At 44.2% G+C, this 19644-nt stretch overlaps 1 protein-coding gene across 2 annotated transcripts; it reads left to right on the forward strand.

The window, feature by feature from the left end:
* The first annotated feature begins 8405 nt into the window (after positions 1 to 8405).
* MPV17L (MPV17 mitochondrial inner membrane protein like) lies at positions 8406 to 18114 on the forward strand. 2 transcript variants are annotated; one of them, XM_027612366.2, is made up of 4 exons: positions 8406 to 8720; positions 11716 to 11786; positions 16172 to 16201; positions 16283 to 18114. In XM_027612366.2, the coding sequence occupies exons 1-4, from the start codon at positions 8411 to 8413 to the stop codon at positions 16460 to 16462; spliced, it is 591 nt and encodes a 196-aa protein (XP_027468167.1). In that variant the 5' UTR covers positions 8406 to 8410; the 3' UTR covers positions 16463 to 18114. The 2 variants fall into 2 exon arrangements, with proteins under 2 accessions (XP_027468167.1, XP_027468168.1); XM_027612367.2 differs by lacking the exon at positions 11716 to 11786.
* The last annotated feature ends 1530 nt before the right edge of the window (positions 18115 to 19644 follow it).

The raw sequence follows: 19644 nt of genomic DNA on the forward strand, positions 1-19644 counted from the left end.
TGACACCAGATGTGTGGGTTTTCCACTCACCAAGCGGTTTTCTGGGTGTCCTACAATTTAACTCAATTCTGACACTGTCTACCCAGAGATCATGTCAGATGTCACAAGGGTTCAGTCCCATAGTCTGTCTTCCCCCTTCAGATGCCCTTTGCAAGTCTAGGTTGTCACCTGTGATTCTAGCCCATTGGCTATAAATTGACGATTCCAAGACACCCTCCCCACCCCAGGGCTCAATTAATTTGCTAGAGGGGCTCACAGAACTCAGGAAAACAGCTTACTTACTAGATAACGAGCTGGTTGGAAAAGGATGTAGGCAGGATGGAAGAGATGCATAGGGCAAGGTATGAAGAAAGGATGTAGAGCTTCCATGCTGAGTGCTCCATTCTCTCCAAATCTCCACATGTTCACACCCCAGAAGCTCTCTGAACCCATTCATTTTGTCTTTTTAATGGAGAAGGCTTCATTACATAGGCATGGTTGATATGGTTGATTAAATCCTTGGTCATTGGCAATTGAACTCAGGCTCCAGCCGCTCTCCGTTCCCTGGAGGTAGGGGGCTGGGGGTGGGGCTGAAAGGTCCCACCCTCTAATCCCGTGGTCGGTCCTGTGGTCGGTTCCCTTGGCAACCAACCCCCCTACCCCAGGCTTTCCAAAAGTCACTTCATTCACATAAACTCTGGTACAGTTGAAAGGGGCTTCAGATGAATAATAAGACACTCTTTCAGCTTTAAGGCTCTGGAGCTATTTCAGGAACTGAGTACAAAAGACCAAATACTATAACAAAAAATGCTCTCTTATTGCTTAGGAAATTCCAAAGGTTTTAGGAGCTCTCAGCCAGAAACGGAATGAGGATCAAATATCTATTACTTATTATAAATCACAATATCCCATGTTGGCACCTCCCCCTAGTGGTTTTGTAGCGGAGTACCTCCAATGAGACCCTGCCCTGTAATGGCTTACCCTAGAGGGCAGATTTCCAGCAAACGCCACCAGTCAGAGGCCATGATAACCACTGAACTTTGCCATTCAGTGAGCCAGGGCTGTGCCCTCCCAACAAGGTCAGGATCTCAGCCCTGGGAGGGGAAAGGGTCTTCCTTGTACGTTTTATCTCAGTCCTGGCAGTAGGGCTGACCCGTTTACCTCCTCTTTCTAGACTCCTTAGGCTTCTCTTATTACCCAAACCCTCATTATGCCAGTTCCCCATGAACAATTCTTCATAGAGACAATCCTCATTATCTGTGGATTCCATATTTGCTAACTCAACTACTTGCAAAAGTTTATTTGGGGGGCACCTGAGTGGCTCAGTCGTTAAGCGTCTTGCCTTGGGCTCAGGTCATGATCCCAGGATCCTGGGATCGAGCCCCGCCTCGGGCTCCCTGCTCCGCGGGAAGCCTGCTTCTCCCTCTCCCACTCCCCCTGCTTGTGTTCCCTCTCTCGCTGTGTCTCTCTCTGTCAAATAAATGAATAAAATCTTAAAAAAAAAGTTTATTTGGAACCCCCAAATCTATACTCCTCACACTTTCGCTGTTAGTTGAAGGCTTGCGCATGCGCGCGGCAGCAACACCGTTAAGTCAAGCACCTTGCATATTCCCGGCTGCAGTGGATCCGGGATCCAGGTGACATTGTGCCTTCCTGTTGCTGCTCTCAGACTGTAAACAAGTGTCCCTTTCACAGTCTATGTAGTGCCCCGTTTCCCACATTTTTGTGCTGTTAGTGCATTGGCTGTGTAAAATGGCCCTTAAGCATAATGCTAAGTTGCTGTCTAGGGTTCCTAAGTGCAGGAAGGCTGTCATATGCCTTCAGTAGAAAACACCTGTAGATAAGCTTTGTTCAGACATGAGTTATAATGTCGTAGGCTGAGAGTTCAGTGTGAATGAATCAACACTATATTAAATGAGAAGTCCTTCAACAGAAACACAAAGCAAGGTTATGGGTCCATCAGTTGATGAAAATGCTGTGACCAGAGCCTCCAAGGGACCCTAACCCTGGAAAAGTCATGGTTCAACCTTTGGTAATTTAAGTGTTCCTAGCAACTTTATAGAATATAACTACTTTGAAAAATAAGAATCGACTGTATTACACTTTCCCCATTTTTTAAAGGTTTTATTTATTTAAAAAATTTTAATAGATTTTATTTATTTATTTGACAGAGAGCATGAGAGAGCACAAGGAGGGGCATCGGCAGAGGGAGAGGGAGAAGCAGATGCCCCAATGAGCAAGGAACCTGATGTGGGGCTCCATCTCAGGACCCCAAGATCATGACCTGAGCCAAAGGCAGACACTTAATCAACTGAGCCACCCAGGCGCCCCTGCTTTCCCCGTTCTAATTATGATGTGACTTCTTTCTCTGATCAGATCAGAGTACTAAACTCCTCCCTAGATCGGTATTCTACTAATTAGCTATTTCTTCCACATATTAGTAGAGTCATACATTTCCTATAGTAACTGGAGTTTCAGAGGTTCAAAAAAAGCATAATTGGAGAAGAAAAGCCTCCATAATTAATTCACCTTTTATGTGGAAATTCTTAATTCATTTGCATTTTGAATATGTAATATCTTTAAAGCTACCTCTAATGTTGGGTTTTCCATGATTTCAGATTTTTAAATTTCCTCTTTTTAATGCATTTTAGGAAGACTCACTTGCAAAGCTATTTTTTTCCCAAAACCTAACAATGGAAAATTAATGAAATAAATTTAATTGCTCTATTATCCCACACTAACTGTGGGCAGAATAGTTACTTAAAATAAAGCTGGTGAAAACAGAGTTCCTGAACCAGAGAAACCTCTACTTCAAATAGTTCTTCCAATTGGCACCATTTCAAAATACCAAGTTGCAGGTTGGACTCTAAAGTCCACCATCTCTGTGGAGAAATCCATGCCATGTTTTAGTATTCTATTGGTGGCAGGATGGAAGGACAAGGAAGTGTTCCAAACTTCTAAAGGAGAGCAAAGCACAATTACAGTGTAGCCTGAGTGTTTTGTTTCAGCTCTGGTCAACATCACAATGTTCTAAAACCCATGGTATTGATCCAAGCAACTTTCACATTATTTGTGTCAATGTCAAGGGTGTGAGAGTTGCCTAGGTCATAGAGACAGAGTTTTTAAGCATCGTTTTTTCCATGTTAGAGCTGAGATGTAATGATTTCATGACAGAATTGCTTAATATGGTTTCTGCTAACAGGAGAAACTGAGATTCTGGTGGGAAGCAGGTTTATCGCTTCTTCCCTCTAATCTCCCTTCTGACGTCTTCCAGCTAGAGCACCTGTCCTTTATCTCTCAGTGCACGTTCAGACAGGGAATAAGCAGTGGTGGTGGTTCTTACTCTTACCTCTATTAATTTCAATCCCATCTAAATAAAAATAACTTTTTAATTCACTCATCCAAATAAAAATAACTTTTAAAAAAAGATTTTATGTATTTATTCGAGAGACAGCGAGAGCACGAGCAGGGGAAAGGGTAGAAGGAGAAGCAGACTCTCCACTGGGCAGGGAGCTGGACTTGGGGCTCGATCCCAGGACCCCAGGATCATGACCTGAGCCAAAGGCAGATGCTTAACCCACTGAGCCACCCAGGCACCCCAAAAATAACTTTTAAAAAGAAAGTTATACAGGGCGCCTGGGTGGCTCAGTGGGTTAAGCGACTGCCTTCGGCTCAGGTCATGATCCTGGAGTCCCGGGATCGAGTCCCATATCGGGCTCCCTGCTCGACGGGGAGTCTGCTTCTTCCTCTGACCCTCTTCCCTCTTGCGCTATCTCTCATTCTCTCTCTCTCAAATAAATAAATAAAATCTTAAAAAAAAAAAAGAAAGTCATACAGCAGTCCCTCCCACCTATTATCCCCCGGGGAATGCATCCCAAGACCCTCCAGTGGATGCTGGAACCCTCGGACAGTACTGAAAACATATATGCTATGTTTTTTCCTATACGTACATACCTATGATAAAGCTTAATTTATAAACCTGTAATAAATGTTACGTGAATGTGGTCTCTCAAAATATCTTACTGTCCGGTACTCACCCTTCTGGTGATGACATGAGGTGATAAAATGCCTGCAAAATGAGATGAAGTGAGGTGAATGACGTAGGCACTCTGACGTAAGGTTAGGCTACTATTGACCCTCTGATGATTTGTAACAAGGTGGGTCATCTGCTGCCTGACTGTGGTTGGTGATCTCTGGTCCCTGAAAGTGCAAATAAGGGGTGGGGTGAGAGTAGTAGTAATTAGTGTAGTATAATTTGCATAAATCATAGTTCTTTTAATTCATCTGTAGCTACACTAAGCAAAGACCAGGTGCCTCCTGGGCACACCCAGCTTCAAGTCAACACACCCTCTTCCATTTGGATCCCTGCTGGAAAAATTCCAGAGAAAGGGTTCTGGAATGAAGGAGTGGGTGAGCTGAAGGGAAGAGGGAGGTTTCCACAGTTTCCTTGTCAGCCTCCCGTGAGCCTCAAGACGGTTTCCTGCTCTGTGCCCATACCCAGAAACTAGTGATGTCTTAGAGGTGATCTTGATAGGGTTTGAGGAGCTTCAATGACCTTTTTTTTTTTAATAGATTTTGTGGGGTTTTTTTGAGAGAAAGAGAGAGTATGAGCAGGGGACGGAGCAGAGGGAGAGGGAGAAGCAGACTCCCCGCAGAGCAGGGAGCCCGACAGGTGGCTCCATCTCAGGGCCCCAGGATCACGACCTGAGCTGAAGGTAGATGATTAACCGACTGAGCCACCCAGGCACCCCTCCTTTTTTTTTTTTTTTTTTAGGTGTAGCCTTAACTGATTGCTTCCTCTGCTCTTTGTCTTGCAGGCTTTTAAGCATAGAAGGCTTCCATTTGTCAGTAGAAATTTCAGAGAAATCTTCAAGAGGAGATAGAAGATTTTAGACACTGTAGCCCACAGGGTGGTTCTTATGAAGTCTCGGTTCATTTAAATAAAATGAAATAATCACTGTTACAATAAGCTTCATTGTAATCATCCTAATGTATTTTTAATGTGATCCTTAGGTGTACATTGAAACTCAGTTCCCACAATAGTGCTTATTCCCTGCTGAAAGCCTTCCTCACAAAATGCCTCTTTTACATTTGAACACGGCGCTGTGGCGCTGTGTTCTCCAGCTATTCCCCACTGTTCAGAGATATTAGTGTCACATGGAATGTGTTGCCTCATTATTGCTGGAGGGCTCCGAATCACAGCTTGCACAGATGATGAAGCATTGATGTAATGAATTAATCTATCTTAGAGCATCTCCTCTTGTTTGAAGGTTATGCAGATCCTTCAGCATTTGCTTGAGTAATAGTTTGTCCTTAATAACCGGATTTTTTTATTGTTTTTAAGAAGAGACAAGTATATAGCAACCCATGTAAAACCATCTCAGCCTTCTTAGTATTTACTTATCTTTCTTTCAACTCCCATTAAGCAAATATGTTGAGCTGCTTGATAAAGATCACCGTAGATTTTGGAGGATATATGTCCCTGCAGATTGTTGGCAATTTCCTCCCTCACTGGGTTTCTAGGAGTAAATGAGTTAATGCGTTGGGTGCCTCGTAGGTAACAGACACATGTAGTGGGCTCTCAGTGATTGTCAGCACCACCCTTCAGGTGTGCCAGATTTAGCAAAATAAATTAAAAAAAATAGAGACTGCTCTGTCAACTTTGAATTTCAGATGAGCAGTGAAAATTTTTTAGTATAAGTCTGTCGCAAATATTGCATGGGACATACTTACACTAAAAAAGTTATGCATTGTCATCTGAAATTTCAAAGTTAACTGGACATTCCGTATTTCACCTGGACACCACCCTAATCCCTCCCCACCCCCACTTGCCTGCTTCTGGTCTCCAATTTTGCTCTATTATTCTAACAAATTTGGTCAAGGGGATGGTGTAGGAATCATCTGGGAATTTTTCTTTTTTCATAATGAAGGCCACAATTTCCTCTAGACGGCAATGAGATTTTTTAAAAAAGGCATTGTGAATACAAATTCTTGCCACAAGCGTATAGGTTAGTGCTTGGCATATCCTAGTGCTCAAGAATATTGATCTATTGAGTGAATGAATGAAAAAGAACTGGACCAACAGATAGTCCTAATCTATACACATTGAGAAATGGGCAGTTTCATTTCAGCTAACACGATCAGTGAGATCAGAAGGGTTACAGAGAAGGTAGATATGATAAAGTGGGACGCAGTAGGCTGAATAATGGCCCTCCAAAAATGTCCACACCTGAATCCCCAGAACCTGAGAACACATTATCTTATATGGCAAAAGGGAGTTTGTAGATGACCCTCAAGGTAAGGATCTTGAGATATGGAGATTATTCTGGATTATCCAGATGGGCTGAATGTAATCACAAGGGTCCTTCTAAGAGGGAGACAGGTGGGTCAGAGTTGGAAATGACTGTGCGACAACAGAAGGGGTGGGGGATGCCTGGCTGCTGACTTTGTGTCAAAGAACACAGAAACTGGCAGATTCCCAAGAATTGAAGAGAATGGGTGTATTAGTCAGCGAGGGCGGCCAGAACAAAATACCACAGAGCAGGTGGGTTAAAAAATAAGTTTATTTTTCTCACAGTTCAGGAGGCCAGAAGTCCAAGGTCAAGGTGTCAGCCGGGCTGGTTTCTCCAGAGGCTTCTCTCAAGGTGTCAGCCGGGCTGGTTGCCCCAGAGGCTTCTCTCCTTGGCTTGCAGGTGGCTTCCTTCTCTCACTGGGTCCCCACACTGTCTTTCTTCTGTGCATGCACTGCCCTGGTGCCTCTTTGTGTCCAAATTTCCTCTTCTGATCAGGACACCAACCAGATTGGATTGGGGTCCCATTCTGAGGGCCTCATTTTTCACTCAATTACCTCTTTTCTCTGTCTCCAAAACAATCACATTCTGAGATACTGGGGGTTAGGGCTCCCACATACAAATTTTGGGAGGGACCCAATCAGCCCATAACAATAAGGTAGACAAATGGAGGAAGTGTGCAAAATAACTGGTCAATCCCCCAGAGTGGAGACTAAGGTGATAGATACGTAACAATTCAGTGCAATGCAAAGTAATCTGGGGTTGGATACCAGACCTAAAAAAGGACTTCAGTGGGACAACTGGCAATAATTTGAATAAGGTCTGTAGATTAGGTAACAGTATTACATGAGTGATAATTTTTTGGTTTTGATCATGGTACTACGGTTATGCAAGATGTCAGTATTTGGGGAAGCTATATCATTGGGTGATGCCTATATGGGAACTCTGTACTATTTTTGTAACTTTTTTCTAAGTCTGGAATCATTTCGAGATGAAAATTTAAAATCAAAACAAATTAAAATGAGGGGCGCCTCATCCTTTCCCTCTCCCTCTGCCCCTCCCCCCCATTCGCACGTGCGCGCGCGCGCGCTCTCTCTCAAACAAAACAAATCTTTAAAAAAATTAAAAGGAGGGCGCCTGGGTGGCTCAGTCGTTAAGCGTCTGCCTTTGGCTCAGGTCATGATCCCAGGTCCTGGGATCGAGCCCCGCCTCGGGCTCCCTGCTCCGCGGGAAGCCTGCTTCTCCCTCTCCCACTCCCCCTGCTTGTGTTCCCTCTCTCGGTGTCTCTCTCTCTCTCTCTCTCTCTCTCTGTCAAATAAATAAAATCTTTAAAAAAAATTAAAAGGAAATAAAATAGGGTAAATAAATAGAAGAGGGAGAATGAGAATAGGTTTGGATGTGTCAGAGAAGGAGGAAAAGAAGCAAGGAGGGCTGAGTTCCTTGGGGTCAGAGATGGTACCTGTGGCTGAGGTCCCCAGTGACCCCCTGCTTCTGGGACACTGCTTGGGAGCTCAGGATGTTTTGCGGCACAATATTCAGTGAGGTCCCTCCAGCCTCACTTCCCATTTACGAAAGGCTTATATTTCAACTTCTGGATTTGTCTCCTAAGTGACATAACAGCGTATTGTGTGCGTTGGAAGGGTGAATTCCTTGCATATAAACATTTAACATACACCGCCCTCTCGGTAACTGGAATTTGGTATTCTCTCTTTCCTCTTTCCTTTTCTTCCTATCTCTACCAACCTATTTTTTTTCTTTTTGAGATATAATTCACATACCATAGACTTCACCACCCAAAGAACCGCACGCCCAGTCACTTCGCATCCCTCCCCTCCCCCAACGCCCAGTCTCTGACAACCACTAGTCTACTTTCTGTCGCTAGGCATTAGCCTATTCTGGACTTTTCATGGAAATGGATCATGCATTCCGTGGACCGGCCACATTTTAAAGGCTCAGCCCCACAATGGCTAGTGGCCAGGGGATTCGACGGCGCGGACTGGGTGTACGCGGGGCACCCAAGGGCTCCGGAGCATCTGGGAAGACAGGTGCTGGTGGCGGAGGCGGCGCGGAGGGCAGGGCCGGCGGGCGGGCGTGGCCCCGGGAGCGGGCGCCGCGGTCGGTGGCGGGCGCCACCCGCGGGCATGGCGGGCTGGTGGCCGGCGCTGCTGCGCGCGGCCCGGCGCTACCCGTGGCCCACGAACGTGCTGCTCTACGCAGCGCTCTTCTCCGCCGGCGACGCGCTGCAGCAGCGGCTGCGGGGCGGTCCGGCGGACTGGCAGCAGACGCGGCGCGTGGCCACCGTGGCCGTGACCTTCCACGCCAACTTCAACTACGTGTGGCTGCGTCTGCTGGAGCGCGCGCTGCCCGGCCGTGCGCCGCGCACCGTGCTGGCCAAGGTGCTGTGCGACCAGGCGATCGGCGGGCCAGTGGCCGTCTCGGCCTTTTATGCCGGTGAGGGACCGGGGCGGGGAGCAGGGGCCAGGGCGAGATCCGCAGAGGGGGCCAAAGAATCCAAAAGGATCCAAGGTTGGGGGTGGGTGGCACTGGAGGCCGGGGCTGACGGCTCCCGGGGCTGGGGGCTGCAGGAGGCAGGGATGGAGCGGGACCCAGACCAGGGCTGGAAGCCATGGGGTGGGGATGGGGGCAGGATTTCAGGGGGTCTCCTGAGAGGGCCAGGGTCGAGGTGCCAGAGCTGAGAAGTCTGGGAACCGAAGATTAAGTGGGAGAAGCTGGAAAGGCGGGGGATGTGAAGGGGCCAGGGGCCAGGATCTCAGTTGGGACGCCGGGGTTGAGTACAGTCAGTGGCTGGAGGTTTCAGGGGGGGCCTGGGGCGTCGGCTGGAACTAGAGGGAGGCAGGACTGGGGGTCCATTTCCCCCATGGAAAAGGTCCACATGAGTGTCGAGGCGATCACAGCCCGTGGGCGTGGAGTCGGCCACCCCTATAACGCAGTTGTGGGACCGGGCTGTGGTGGGACCGGGCTGCCTGCTCCCGGGAAAATCCCCGCCTGGAGCTATGGGCCTCCGGACCACTGGCAGACACTCCTTTCCGACACACCAACCAAATGCGACGGGCCGTGGGACCATGGGAGCAGACCCGCTGGAACCTGAGGTAGGAACAGGTTCCCCCAGAAACTTCGTGCTCAAGGCCTTAGTCCTGCTTCGGTAATGAGATTTTCCTTTGGGGTTCCCGTCCCTCTGTGAAAAGCCAAGAAAATGTGAGTGGACCTTGGACCCTGCCTTGGAGAACTCTGCCTGTGAAAGTCGTGGGAGGTCCCTCCTCAGAAAATCGGCCCTTAAGGCCGGACTTTAGGAATCTTCCTTAGGGCCTTAAATACCAAAAACAATGGGAGGGACTCTGTAGCCTCCATCCTCCTAGCAGTTTCCATAGCCTGTGAGGGAGAAAGGGTGGGGGACCATCACCAATTCCCCAAGAAAATCCAGGGGTCCTGGGCCGGGCATTTAGGGATAGAGGAGGTCTAGAGAAGACCCAAGAAGGTCTTTTTTTCAGTGGCTGCCGGTGCCTTCTAAACCAGGTCAGGGGGAGTCACGTCAGCGCCTTGAGCCTACGCTGCCCTCTGGATCTTATTTTGGAAGGCCGGATCCGGTTCCTTTCCTCACAAAGCCCACAGGAGGCACGAAGGACCTGGTTGCCTGTTGTAGCCTCAGCCAACTGCAGGGCCAGTGGGGTCAGGGAAATAAAGGACCTGGGGAGCGGGCTGCTGGGTGCCTGGCCCCAAGGTGTGACTTCCAGGCCACATCTGCAAAGGGGCTCCTCAGGTCCATTAAGGCAATTGCCTTGAACCCCGGTGAAGGGGTTGGGACCTAGGGGCTGGGCTTTGGGGACCGTGTTTCCATTTACTCCTCCAACAACCCAGTGAGGCAGATCCTCTTTGTTATTCCCGTGTTACAGATAATGAAACTGAGTCTCAAAGGAGGTTAAGTGACTCGCCTGAAGACAACATAACCCATGCCAGGTTCTTAATCTTGAGTGTTGTCCTTTTGTCTGAAGCCAGAAAGGGGCTGCTGCAGAAACGAGGCCCCGGGGGGCCTGTGATTTAAGCCTGAGGCTCCTGACATGGATTCCGACCCAGATGGCTGCTTTGTTTTGCTTTTTAGATTTCTGGCCCAATTTCCCTCTCCCCGTGTGAAAATGAAGGGCGGCGGGTTGGGTTGGATGTTTGTTCAAGGCATTTCCAACTTAGAAATTGCATATATCAGATGATCCTTTGTGCTGGGGACACCTTGGGGAGCTCAGATTATGATGGAGAGGTCTGGCTCGGAATCCACACCTCGGTTGGACTCGGTCCGATATTAACCTCCCTCATTTCCGCCTCTGTAACTCCCAACCTCAGGGGAGTGTTTGGGTTGGGGGGGCGGAGGACTCGGGTGTCCAGTGAAATAAGGCACATAAAGTGCTTAGCGCTTAATTAGTGCTTGGTAAGTGGCACCCGAAATTACCAATATGCGCCTGGGTATTCTTGTAAATCCTGTTCTAAGAATCCCTTGCAACTGACTAAAAAACCCTCTTATTTTCCCTTCCTCCTAATCGGATTTCAAGGAGACTTTTTAAAGCCCTTTTATTTTTACTCCTTCCTAAAATAGGAGGATTTTGTCTCTGCTCCCTGAATTTCCTTTCAGGGTTGGTGAACATACAAAGTTTTCAGAGTGTTTTTAGAAAGCCTGAATTGGTGTTCTGCTTTCAAATTCTGATTGGAATAATTCTGATTAGAATGCTGATGGGAACTTGGTAGTTGCCAGAATACCCAGGGTCCATCAGCCTTTTTCTTTTTAAAAAGAAGGAAATTAAATTTTTTTAAATTTTATTCATTTAGTTATTTAAAGATTTTATTTATTCATTTGAGAGAGAGCGAGTTCGAGCTAGAGCACAGGCCAGGGGGAGGGGCAGAGGGAGAGGGAGAAGCAGACTCCCCACGGAGCGGGGAGCCCAGATGTGGTGGGACTCCATCCCAGGACCCTGGATCATGACCTGAGCCGAAGGCAGATGCTTAACCAGCTGAGCCATTCAGGCACCCCTAAATTTTTAAGATTTTTAAACATTTTACAAAAAGTTTGGAAGGCAGAGAAGAAAAGTCACTGATTGTCCTGCTCTCTGAACACTGTGAATTCTCTTACAATTTATATATATATAATACAATTTATTATATGTACATATCTTTCTGCTGTCACTTTTATACTGCTATTTTCACTTCATATTTATCATTCCTTTAAGATTTATCTAGTTTTTTTAAAATTCTATTTATTTTTAAAAAAGATTTATCTAGTTTTAGAATGGAAGTCATGTTTTCACTGTTAGGTTGGAAGGGACATAATGAACGAGAGTTACTGGTGGGTACTCTGCATATAGAAGAGAAAACTTGAACTGTTATACAGTTTTCTTCCCACTGAATCTTGCAAAATTCCTGTGGTGTGTGTTTTTACAAATAGGTATGAGTATTCTCCAGGAAAAGGATGACATATTTTTGGACCTGAAACAGAAATTTTGGAATACGTACAAGGTAAGACAGACTTTTGAAAAGGTAACCAAGATCTTTTAGTATATTTGTAACATTAAATACATTTTAAGAAAACTATTCTTATGTTAGGGCTCCAGTTGGTTGGCACAAGGTATAGTATTTTTTTTTTAAAGATTTTATTTATTTATTTGAGAGAGAGAATGAGATAGAGAGAGAGAGAGAGCACGAGAGGGAAGAGGGTCAGAGGGAGAAGCAGACTCCCCGCCGAGCAGGGAGCCCGATGCGGGACTCGATCCCGGGACTCCAGGATCATGACCTGAGCCGAAGGCAGTCGCTTAACCAACTGAGCCACCCAGGCACCCAAGGTATAGTATTTTTTTTTTTTAAGATTTTATTTATTTATTTGACAGAGAGAGACACAGCGAGAGAGGGAACACAAGCAGGGGGAGTGGGAGAGGGAGAAGCAGGCTTCCGGCTGAGCAGGGAGCCCGATGCGGGGCTTGATCCTAGGACCCTGGGACCAGGGCCTGAGCTGAAGTTAGCCGCTTAGCGACTGAGCCACCCAGGCACCCCAAGGCTATAGTATTTTGACAGAGAGATCTTAGATTTGTTTCGAAAGAGAAATGAGAAGCAGCTTTAAGAGCGTCTATACATTAGGAGCGTCTATACATGAGTGTCTGAGTTTTAGTCAATGTTTGCAATGATTCCTGTTTTTTTAAATTTACTCTTATTAGTGATTACAGTTTATTTAGTGAATTTTGGAGCCAAAGAGGTTATTGCAAAATAGGAAAAGTAGAATGTTGAGTGATGAATGGAATCGCTCTGGAGCCAATATTCCCAGGTGTACATTCTGCTGAGTCCTTGTGAAGGATAATGTTTCCCAAGATTATGTCCAGGCTTAAAGTAAGTCACCTGTTGTACTGTTTGCTCAATGCAAATATACACACCCCAGTCCAACAAATATTTGTTAGCTTATTCAATGAAGATTTATTGAGCAGTATCCATAAAGCCTGGCAAAATCAGGGGTGCTTTCCATTTCTGGCCTAGAGGATGCTTGATTTTACTAATCCCAATGAGGTGACTTTTCAGGATTGCCGAATATACACAGACTGGCCTTGGGCTTCACGTGTACTTAATTCCCTATCAGAAGCAGTGCCAAGCCACGCCGGCTATTGCCCGTACTGTTTCTGGCATTTTCTATTGAGTGACACTGAGCCCCAGAATCAGCATTGCCCAGTTGATGGTTGGAGGCAGATAATAGGGAGTGTGGAAGCCACATGCTAGGGACAGTCCTTCTTCCTTTTAAGGGAAAAGAGTATTCAGAACTTGTTACTTCTCTTGGGGCAGAAATTGTGAGCCCGTTGCGACATCCAAATGGAATTTTCGTCTGCTTTATTTTGGAAAAAGGAATAAGTTTTCCCATTATGTCATGGATCCTATGGAGGTGTAGACATTTAACATTTAAAAAAAGAGCATGCGAGCAGAATTGGGGAAGAAAGGGGCTTTAAGCAGGGACTTGCAGATGCTTCATATTCTCCTCCCTTAATGAAGACACACAGGCCACCTTTGTTGGGTGTTGAACGCATGCCAAGGATCCTGAACATCAGTAATAGTGCCAGGAGAAACCAGCTGGAGAGTTATTGTAACCAGGTTCACATAAGAAACAGGGAATGGGAATAGGAATGATTGGAGAGCTATTTAGGAGGTAGAATTGGTAGCTCTGGGTGAACGATTGGTGATCGGGGTAATGGGCAAGGACACATCTAGGATGACCCACAGGTTTCTGGTTTGAGTAACTGCATGAGTGGTGGCCCGTCACTTGAGATACGACATAGCGAGCCAATTGGAAAAAAAAAAAGGTAGATGAGTTCAGTTTGAGAAATGTTGAATTCTAGAAACCTTTAGAATATCCAAAGGGAGGGGAACCTGGGTGGTGCAGTCGATTAAGCATCTACCTTTGGCTTGGGTCATGATCCCAGGGTCCTGGGATCGAGCCTGGCATTGGGCTCCCTGCTCAGCAGAGTCTGCTTATCCCTTTCCCTCTGCCCCTCCCCCCTTCTTGTGCTCTCTTTTGCTCTCTTTTTCTCTCAAATAAATAAGTAAAATCTTAAAAAAAAAATAGAAGATCCAAAGGGAGATTTCCAAGTGCACAGAGGAGAGCCCAGAGCTAGGGATATTAGATATGGAATAAACTGGGTTAAAACCAGGTTCTTGAGTCAACTTCATCAATGAAACCAAGAGCACAAATGGTAGGGGTCCAAAAACAAGAAGCAGCCAAAAAGAATCTGTCACAAAAGGCTTTCTTGTAGCCCAAAGGATTTGTAAGAGTAGAATAGCTTTTCTTTTCCTTAGAAACTTCACTCAATATATGTCTTTAAGAAGCCAGAAATTTTGTAAATTTCCTATGTCTAGAAAATGGGGTCCTTTAGTTCCCCCCCCACCCCCCAATCCAACTTCTTTGGATGACGGTAGAAAGGGCGTGCCTAGTTTATTTGTTGTTGACATGTAGGTACTATTTGAGTTTTTGATTGGTTTGTTTTTGTGCAGAAGGCATGCAATTTCTGTCTCTTTCCACCAGCTCTTTCCCCAGTAGGGGGGCTCAGGTATGTTACCTCTTAGAAATTTATCTGATAATTACATTCATAGCTTTTCTAGTTTTTGAAAACTTTAATTTGGAAATAATTTCAAACTGACGGAAAAGTAACAAGAATAATTAAAAGAATACCCTTTACCCATAGTCACCCATAGTTAATATTTTGCCCATTTGTTTTATTTTTTCCTGACTTGATCTGTCTATATCTATCCATCTTTCTGTTTCTTTGAAGCATCTGAGAGTAAGTTGCACAATTACCCTTTACCCTTAGATACTTAAGTATCTATTTTCTAAGGATAAATAAGTTATTTTATGTAACTACAGCAGAGTTAGCAACTTCAATACATTTAACAATGGTAATGAGCCTTTCAGCTCATCCACCATCCTTCTGCCATGTTTGTCAATCGACTCTCTGATGGTCTTTATAGCATTTCTGTTCCTTTTAGTACAGGATCCAGTCTAGGGTCAGGTAGTGCATTTAATTGTCATGTCCCTTTAGTCTCCATTAATTGGGAACTTTTTCTCAGCCTTCTTTTACCTATTACAACACTAATATTTTTTTTATTTAAATATTTTTTAAAAAATTTTATTTATGTTTGAGAGAGACAGAATGACAGAGAGAGAATGAGAGGGGTGAGGGTCAGAGGGAGAAGCAGACTCCCTGCTGAGCAGGGAGCCCGATGCGGAACTTGATCCTGGGACTCAGGATCATGACCTGAGCCAAAGGCAGTCCCTTAACCAGCTGAGCCACCCAGGCGCCCCAACACTAATATTTTTGAAGAATACAGTTCTGTTCTCCCTCCCCCAAACAACAACAACAACAACAACAACAACAAAGCATTCCCTTTTTTGGGGGCATTTTGTAATCCATAAGAATGTCAGCTAAACTTATTCTATAGCAAGAAATAGTAGAATATATTATTCGCCTTAAATCTTTTTTTAATAAAAAAAATCAAACATTTTAGATAAAATTAGAGTCACCTCTGGCTCATTGCTTGAAATAGTAGAAGATATTATTATTACTTTTTAAGAAGATTTTATTTATTTATTTGAGGGGGGAAACAAGCAGGGAGGGGGGAGGGGTTAGAGGGAGAGGGAGAAGCAGACTCACTGCTGAGCAGGGAGCCCTACAACCATGCAGGGCTTGATCCCAGAACCCTGGGATCATGACCCGAGCCAAAGGCAGTTAACTGATGAGCCACCCGGACACCCCCAGCAGAACATATTATTAACAAATCATTCCACGAAGAATGATAAATTTAAAACTTTACTGATGATCCTTTTATAGCTATATGCCCGTAACTTTTGCTTGGGCTAACAGGAAAACCACAGTGTATGCATAGATGCTGTTATTTTGAAAGCAGCTGTTTAACAGAAATGGTGCTGATTCTGGTCGCCTTTTCATTCCGGACCTGTAATATGACTACTATAATCGCCTCGCACCTCAAAGCTCCTTGCACTGCTCCCACCCTCTTCTATTGGAGAGACTTTAAGGAGTCTGATTTAATCGGCTTAGTCTGAAATACAATCCCACCTCTGCATTCTATCTGCCTGGTATTTCTTAATCTTTGGGATTGTTTCTGTGTGTGTGATTAAAAGGCATTCTAGGGGCGCCTGGGTGGCTCAGTTGGTTAAGCGACTGCCTCAGCTCAGGTCATGATCTCAGGTTCCTGGATCGAGCCCTGCGCCGGGCTCCCTGCTCCGCGGGAAGCCTGCTTCTCCCTCTCCCTCTCCCCCTGCTTGTGTTCCCTCTCTCGCTGTGTCTGTCAAATAAATAAATAAAATCTTAAAAAAAAAAAAAAAGGCATTCTAATCGAGTTTTTCTGTATTCCAGAGCGGTCTGATGTACTGGCCTTTTGTGCAGGTGAGTTTCTAACTACTCAGAATGCTAATTGATGGCTGTGGTTGGCATGGAACCCTAGCGCACTCTCTCTTTCTGTTACAGCTGACCAACTTCGGCCTGGTTCCTGTTCACTGGAGGACAGCTTACACTGGACTCTGTGGTTTTCTGTGGGCCACCTTCCTTTGCTTTTCACAACAGAGTGGCGATGGCACATTCAAGTCAGCTTTTGCCTTCCTTCATGTAAACGAGGCCAGTGTGCTTGAAAGGCCCCCCAAGAAATGAGAAGCCAAGGACTCCCTGACAATGACAATTTTCTTTTTCTTTCTTTCTTCTTTTTTTTAATGCAGTGGATTGCTTTGCCAATAAGAGAGTCTATTTATCAGTTATGTGCTTCATTTTGGAGAAGGACTCTTGCATAGACTCTGTTGTTTCATTATCTAGGAATACTTAAAATTTTATCCAAACCTTTTTTTTCTCCCATTCTGGCCTGAAAGTCTCACTTCTCTAATATTTTTACTCCTCTAATTCTTTGGTTAATACTGGTAACAGCGACATCATGGCATTTTGCAGTAATTCTGATTTCTATGCTGATATTTTAATGCCGGTTGATTTAAAGAACCTGTTTTGATCATTTACATTTCACATCTAAAATCTCAGGTTATCCCCCCAAACACTTTTCGGTCAGCTTAACTTTTATACCAAAAGTAGTTCTTAGAGTAAATTTCTATTTACATAGAGCTCAATCGAGAAGATTGAATACCGAATTTTTTTTCTCGAAATACTTTATATAATAATTTATTGTGACACTGACACTTGGTTCCGTAAGTACATTTTATGCCCGTCAAAAAAATAATCGTATCTGATTGGCGTTTCCTGTATGGAATGTATTTTGCAGATATCTTCTACTTTTGTAATTTCGAAGTTAAGCACTTTTTAGTTAACATGTTCTAGTTTTGCGCCTATTCAGTTGACTGAAGGACCCCATTTTCTAGACATAGGAAATTTACAAAATTTCTGCCTTAAGACATATATTGAGTGAAGTTTCTAAGAAAATGAACAATTTATCTTCCTCCGGAAGGAAAAACTCTGTTCCTTAGATTTACGGGGAAAAGAGCCCAAATTTCACACTGAGGTTATATTTTTAAAAATCATTGCTATCCAAGGTTGCCCGGGTGGCTCAGTTGTTTGGGCATCTGATTCTTGATCTTGGCTCAGGTCTTGATCGCCTGGTCATGAGTTTGAGCCCCGAGTTGGGCCCCACGATGGGCACAGAGCCTACTTAAAAAAAAAAAAAAAAAATCAATGCTTTCCAGTAAATCTTTATCAGTAATCTTTAAGCTAGACATGAGAAACTTGATCCAGACTTTTCAGATTCACTCAGTTTGTCTAACCTCAAAACCAGGGGTTCTAAAAATGATATGACTATCTCAAGAGGTTTCAGCAAACTTCACCTAAGAATTGTACCATCATGCTACTGCTTCCAGTGGAGTATTGTACAAATTTTAAGATGGGAAGCACTGAAATGTTAATAATACATTCATCTTGTGCATTTATATTTAAGATTAAGAATGTATCCTTAAATTTTTTATGCACATAATTCATAATATAAATTTATGTAGCTAATAAGTATATAATGTCTAAGTATGTGATTTATTTGAATTTAATCGGTATTAAAATATCTTACATTAAAAAAAAAAATCTTACATTATTGGGAATAGGAAATTTCTAGATAGCTTCTAAAATAATTTGTTACCTACATTGTTTTGAAAGTCGCTAATGCAACATAAAAGCTTTTTCATAATACCTACGACAAATTTTGTCAGGTGCCTGGGTGGCTCAGTTGGTTAAGCGACTGCCTTCGGCTCAGGTCATGATCCTGGAGTCCCAGGATCGAGTCCCACATCGGGCTCCCTGCTCAGCAGGGAGTCTGCTTCTCCCTCTGACCCTCTTCCCTCTAGTGCTCTCTATCTCTCATTCTCTCTCTCTCAAATAAATAAATAAAATCTTTAAAAAAAAAAAGACAAATTTTGTCATTAAAAAAGTGTATCCTTAAAAAAATAAAAATAAATAAAAATAAAAAAATAAATAGAAAAGTGTATCTTGAGTAACTATGCCAAAGTACTATCTGGCAATCTCTTAGATGAACTTCAACATTACTTTTAGGATGGAAGAGCAGTGTTTGCCTTTTGTATCAAAGTCATTGGGAAAACAGACCTTATTTATACTGTCAAGGGGAAAAAGGCTTATTGTTCATAAATGAACAAATCTTCATAAATCTTTACCTGATCATGTGTTGCTCTGTGCTGTAGAGAATATATAGAATGTATTCTTCACATTTTTGCAAGTAATATACTTATGATTTTTTTTAAAGATTTTATTTATTTGAGAGAGAGAGAGAATGAGAGATAGAAAGCACGAGAGGGAAGAGGGTCAGAGGGAGAAGCAGACTCCCTGCCGAGCAGGGAGCCCGATGTGGGACTCGATCCCGGGACTCCAGGATCATGACCTGAGCCGAAGGCAGTCGCTTAACGACTGAGCCGCCCAAGCGCCCTATACTTATGATTTTTATGCAATAATACTTTTGTGTTTTTGTGTGAGAAATGGAAGGTATTGCAAGTAACACAACGTTCGTCAAAATTTTAAAATGCTGCCAATCTTGATGAAACGCAGTCTGAACCTTCCCAGGTTTGGAACCGAGCAGGGGGCCCCCACCCTTCCTCCAGATTTTCCTATTCCGCAAGGTGTCTTTAACTCAGATGCGTATTGCTTTCACCATGTTCTTCTGGCCCCTGTGCTTCCTCAGGCAAAGGCAAAAACCTACCATTCATTTCCCTTAAAGGAGTTGACAGACTGGATTTTCAAAAACAGCTCTACCTAATATGTGTAGAAAACAAAAGGGAAATTTGAAAGGGGAATTTGAGAAATGTCAAAAGCATTTTTAGAAAAATTTCGAACATTTTTTAAATATTTCAATTCAATTAACATTTAATGTATTATTGGTTTCAGAGGTAGATGTCAGTGATTCATCAGTCTTTTATAACACCCAGTGCGCATCACATCACGTGCCCTCCTTCATGCCCATCACCCAGTTACCCCATTCCCCCACCCACCTCCCCCCCAGCAACCCTCAGTTTGTTTCCTATGATTAAGAGTCTCTTATGGTTTGTCTCCCTTTCTGATTTCATCTTGTTTCATTTTTTCCTCTCGTCTCCTGTGATCCTCTGTTTCAAAAGCATTTTTTTTAAAAAAAGCTTACAGGATGCCAAATTCTGATCTTCGCATGAGTTAGCTTGAACTCAGGGATCACAAAGCCTGTCCTAGGTCCAGGCTTTTGGGCAAGCTACCCTGTGGCTCAAATAGCATTTCCCGGCATTCCTTTCTTCTGACTTCCTGATTGTCACTGATAACACCATTCACCACCACCACCAGGGAGGCTGTCTTCTTGGCCCTGCCACCATTACAAT

The sequence above is a fragment of the Zalophus californianus genome, chromosome 10, assembly GCF_009762305.2.
Source record: "Zalophus californianus isolate mZalCal1 chromosome 10, mZalCal1.pri.v2, whole genome shotgun sequence".
In the NCBI taxonomy this organism is placed as follows: domain Eukaryota; kingdom Metazoa; phylum Chordata; class Mammalia; order Carnivora; family Otariidae; genus Zalophus; species Zalophus californianus.

Coding starts and splice junctions, on each gene's coding strand:
- MPV17L (XM_027612366.2), top strand. CDS start 8,411: ATGGCGGGCTGGTGGCCGGCGCTGCTGCGCGCGGCCCGGCGCTACCCG. Junction 11,787..16,171: donor AATTTTGGAATACGTACAAG/GTAAGACAGACT, acceptor TCTGTATTCCAG/AGCGGTCTGATGTACTGGCC. Junction 16,202..16,282: donor TGTACTGGCCTTTTGTGCAG/GTGAGTTTCTAA, acceptor TTTCTGTTACAG/CTGACCAACTTCGGCCTGGT.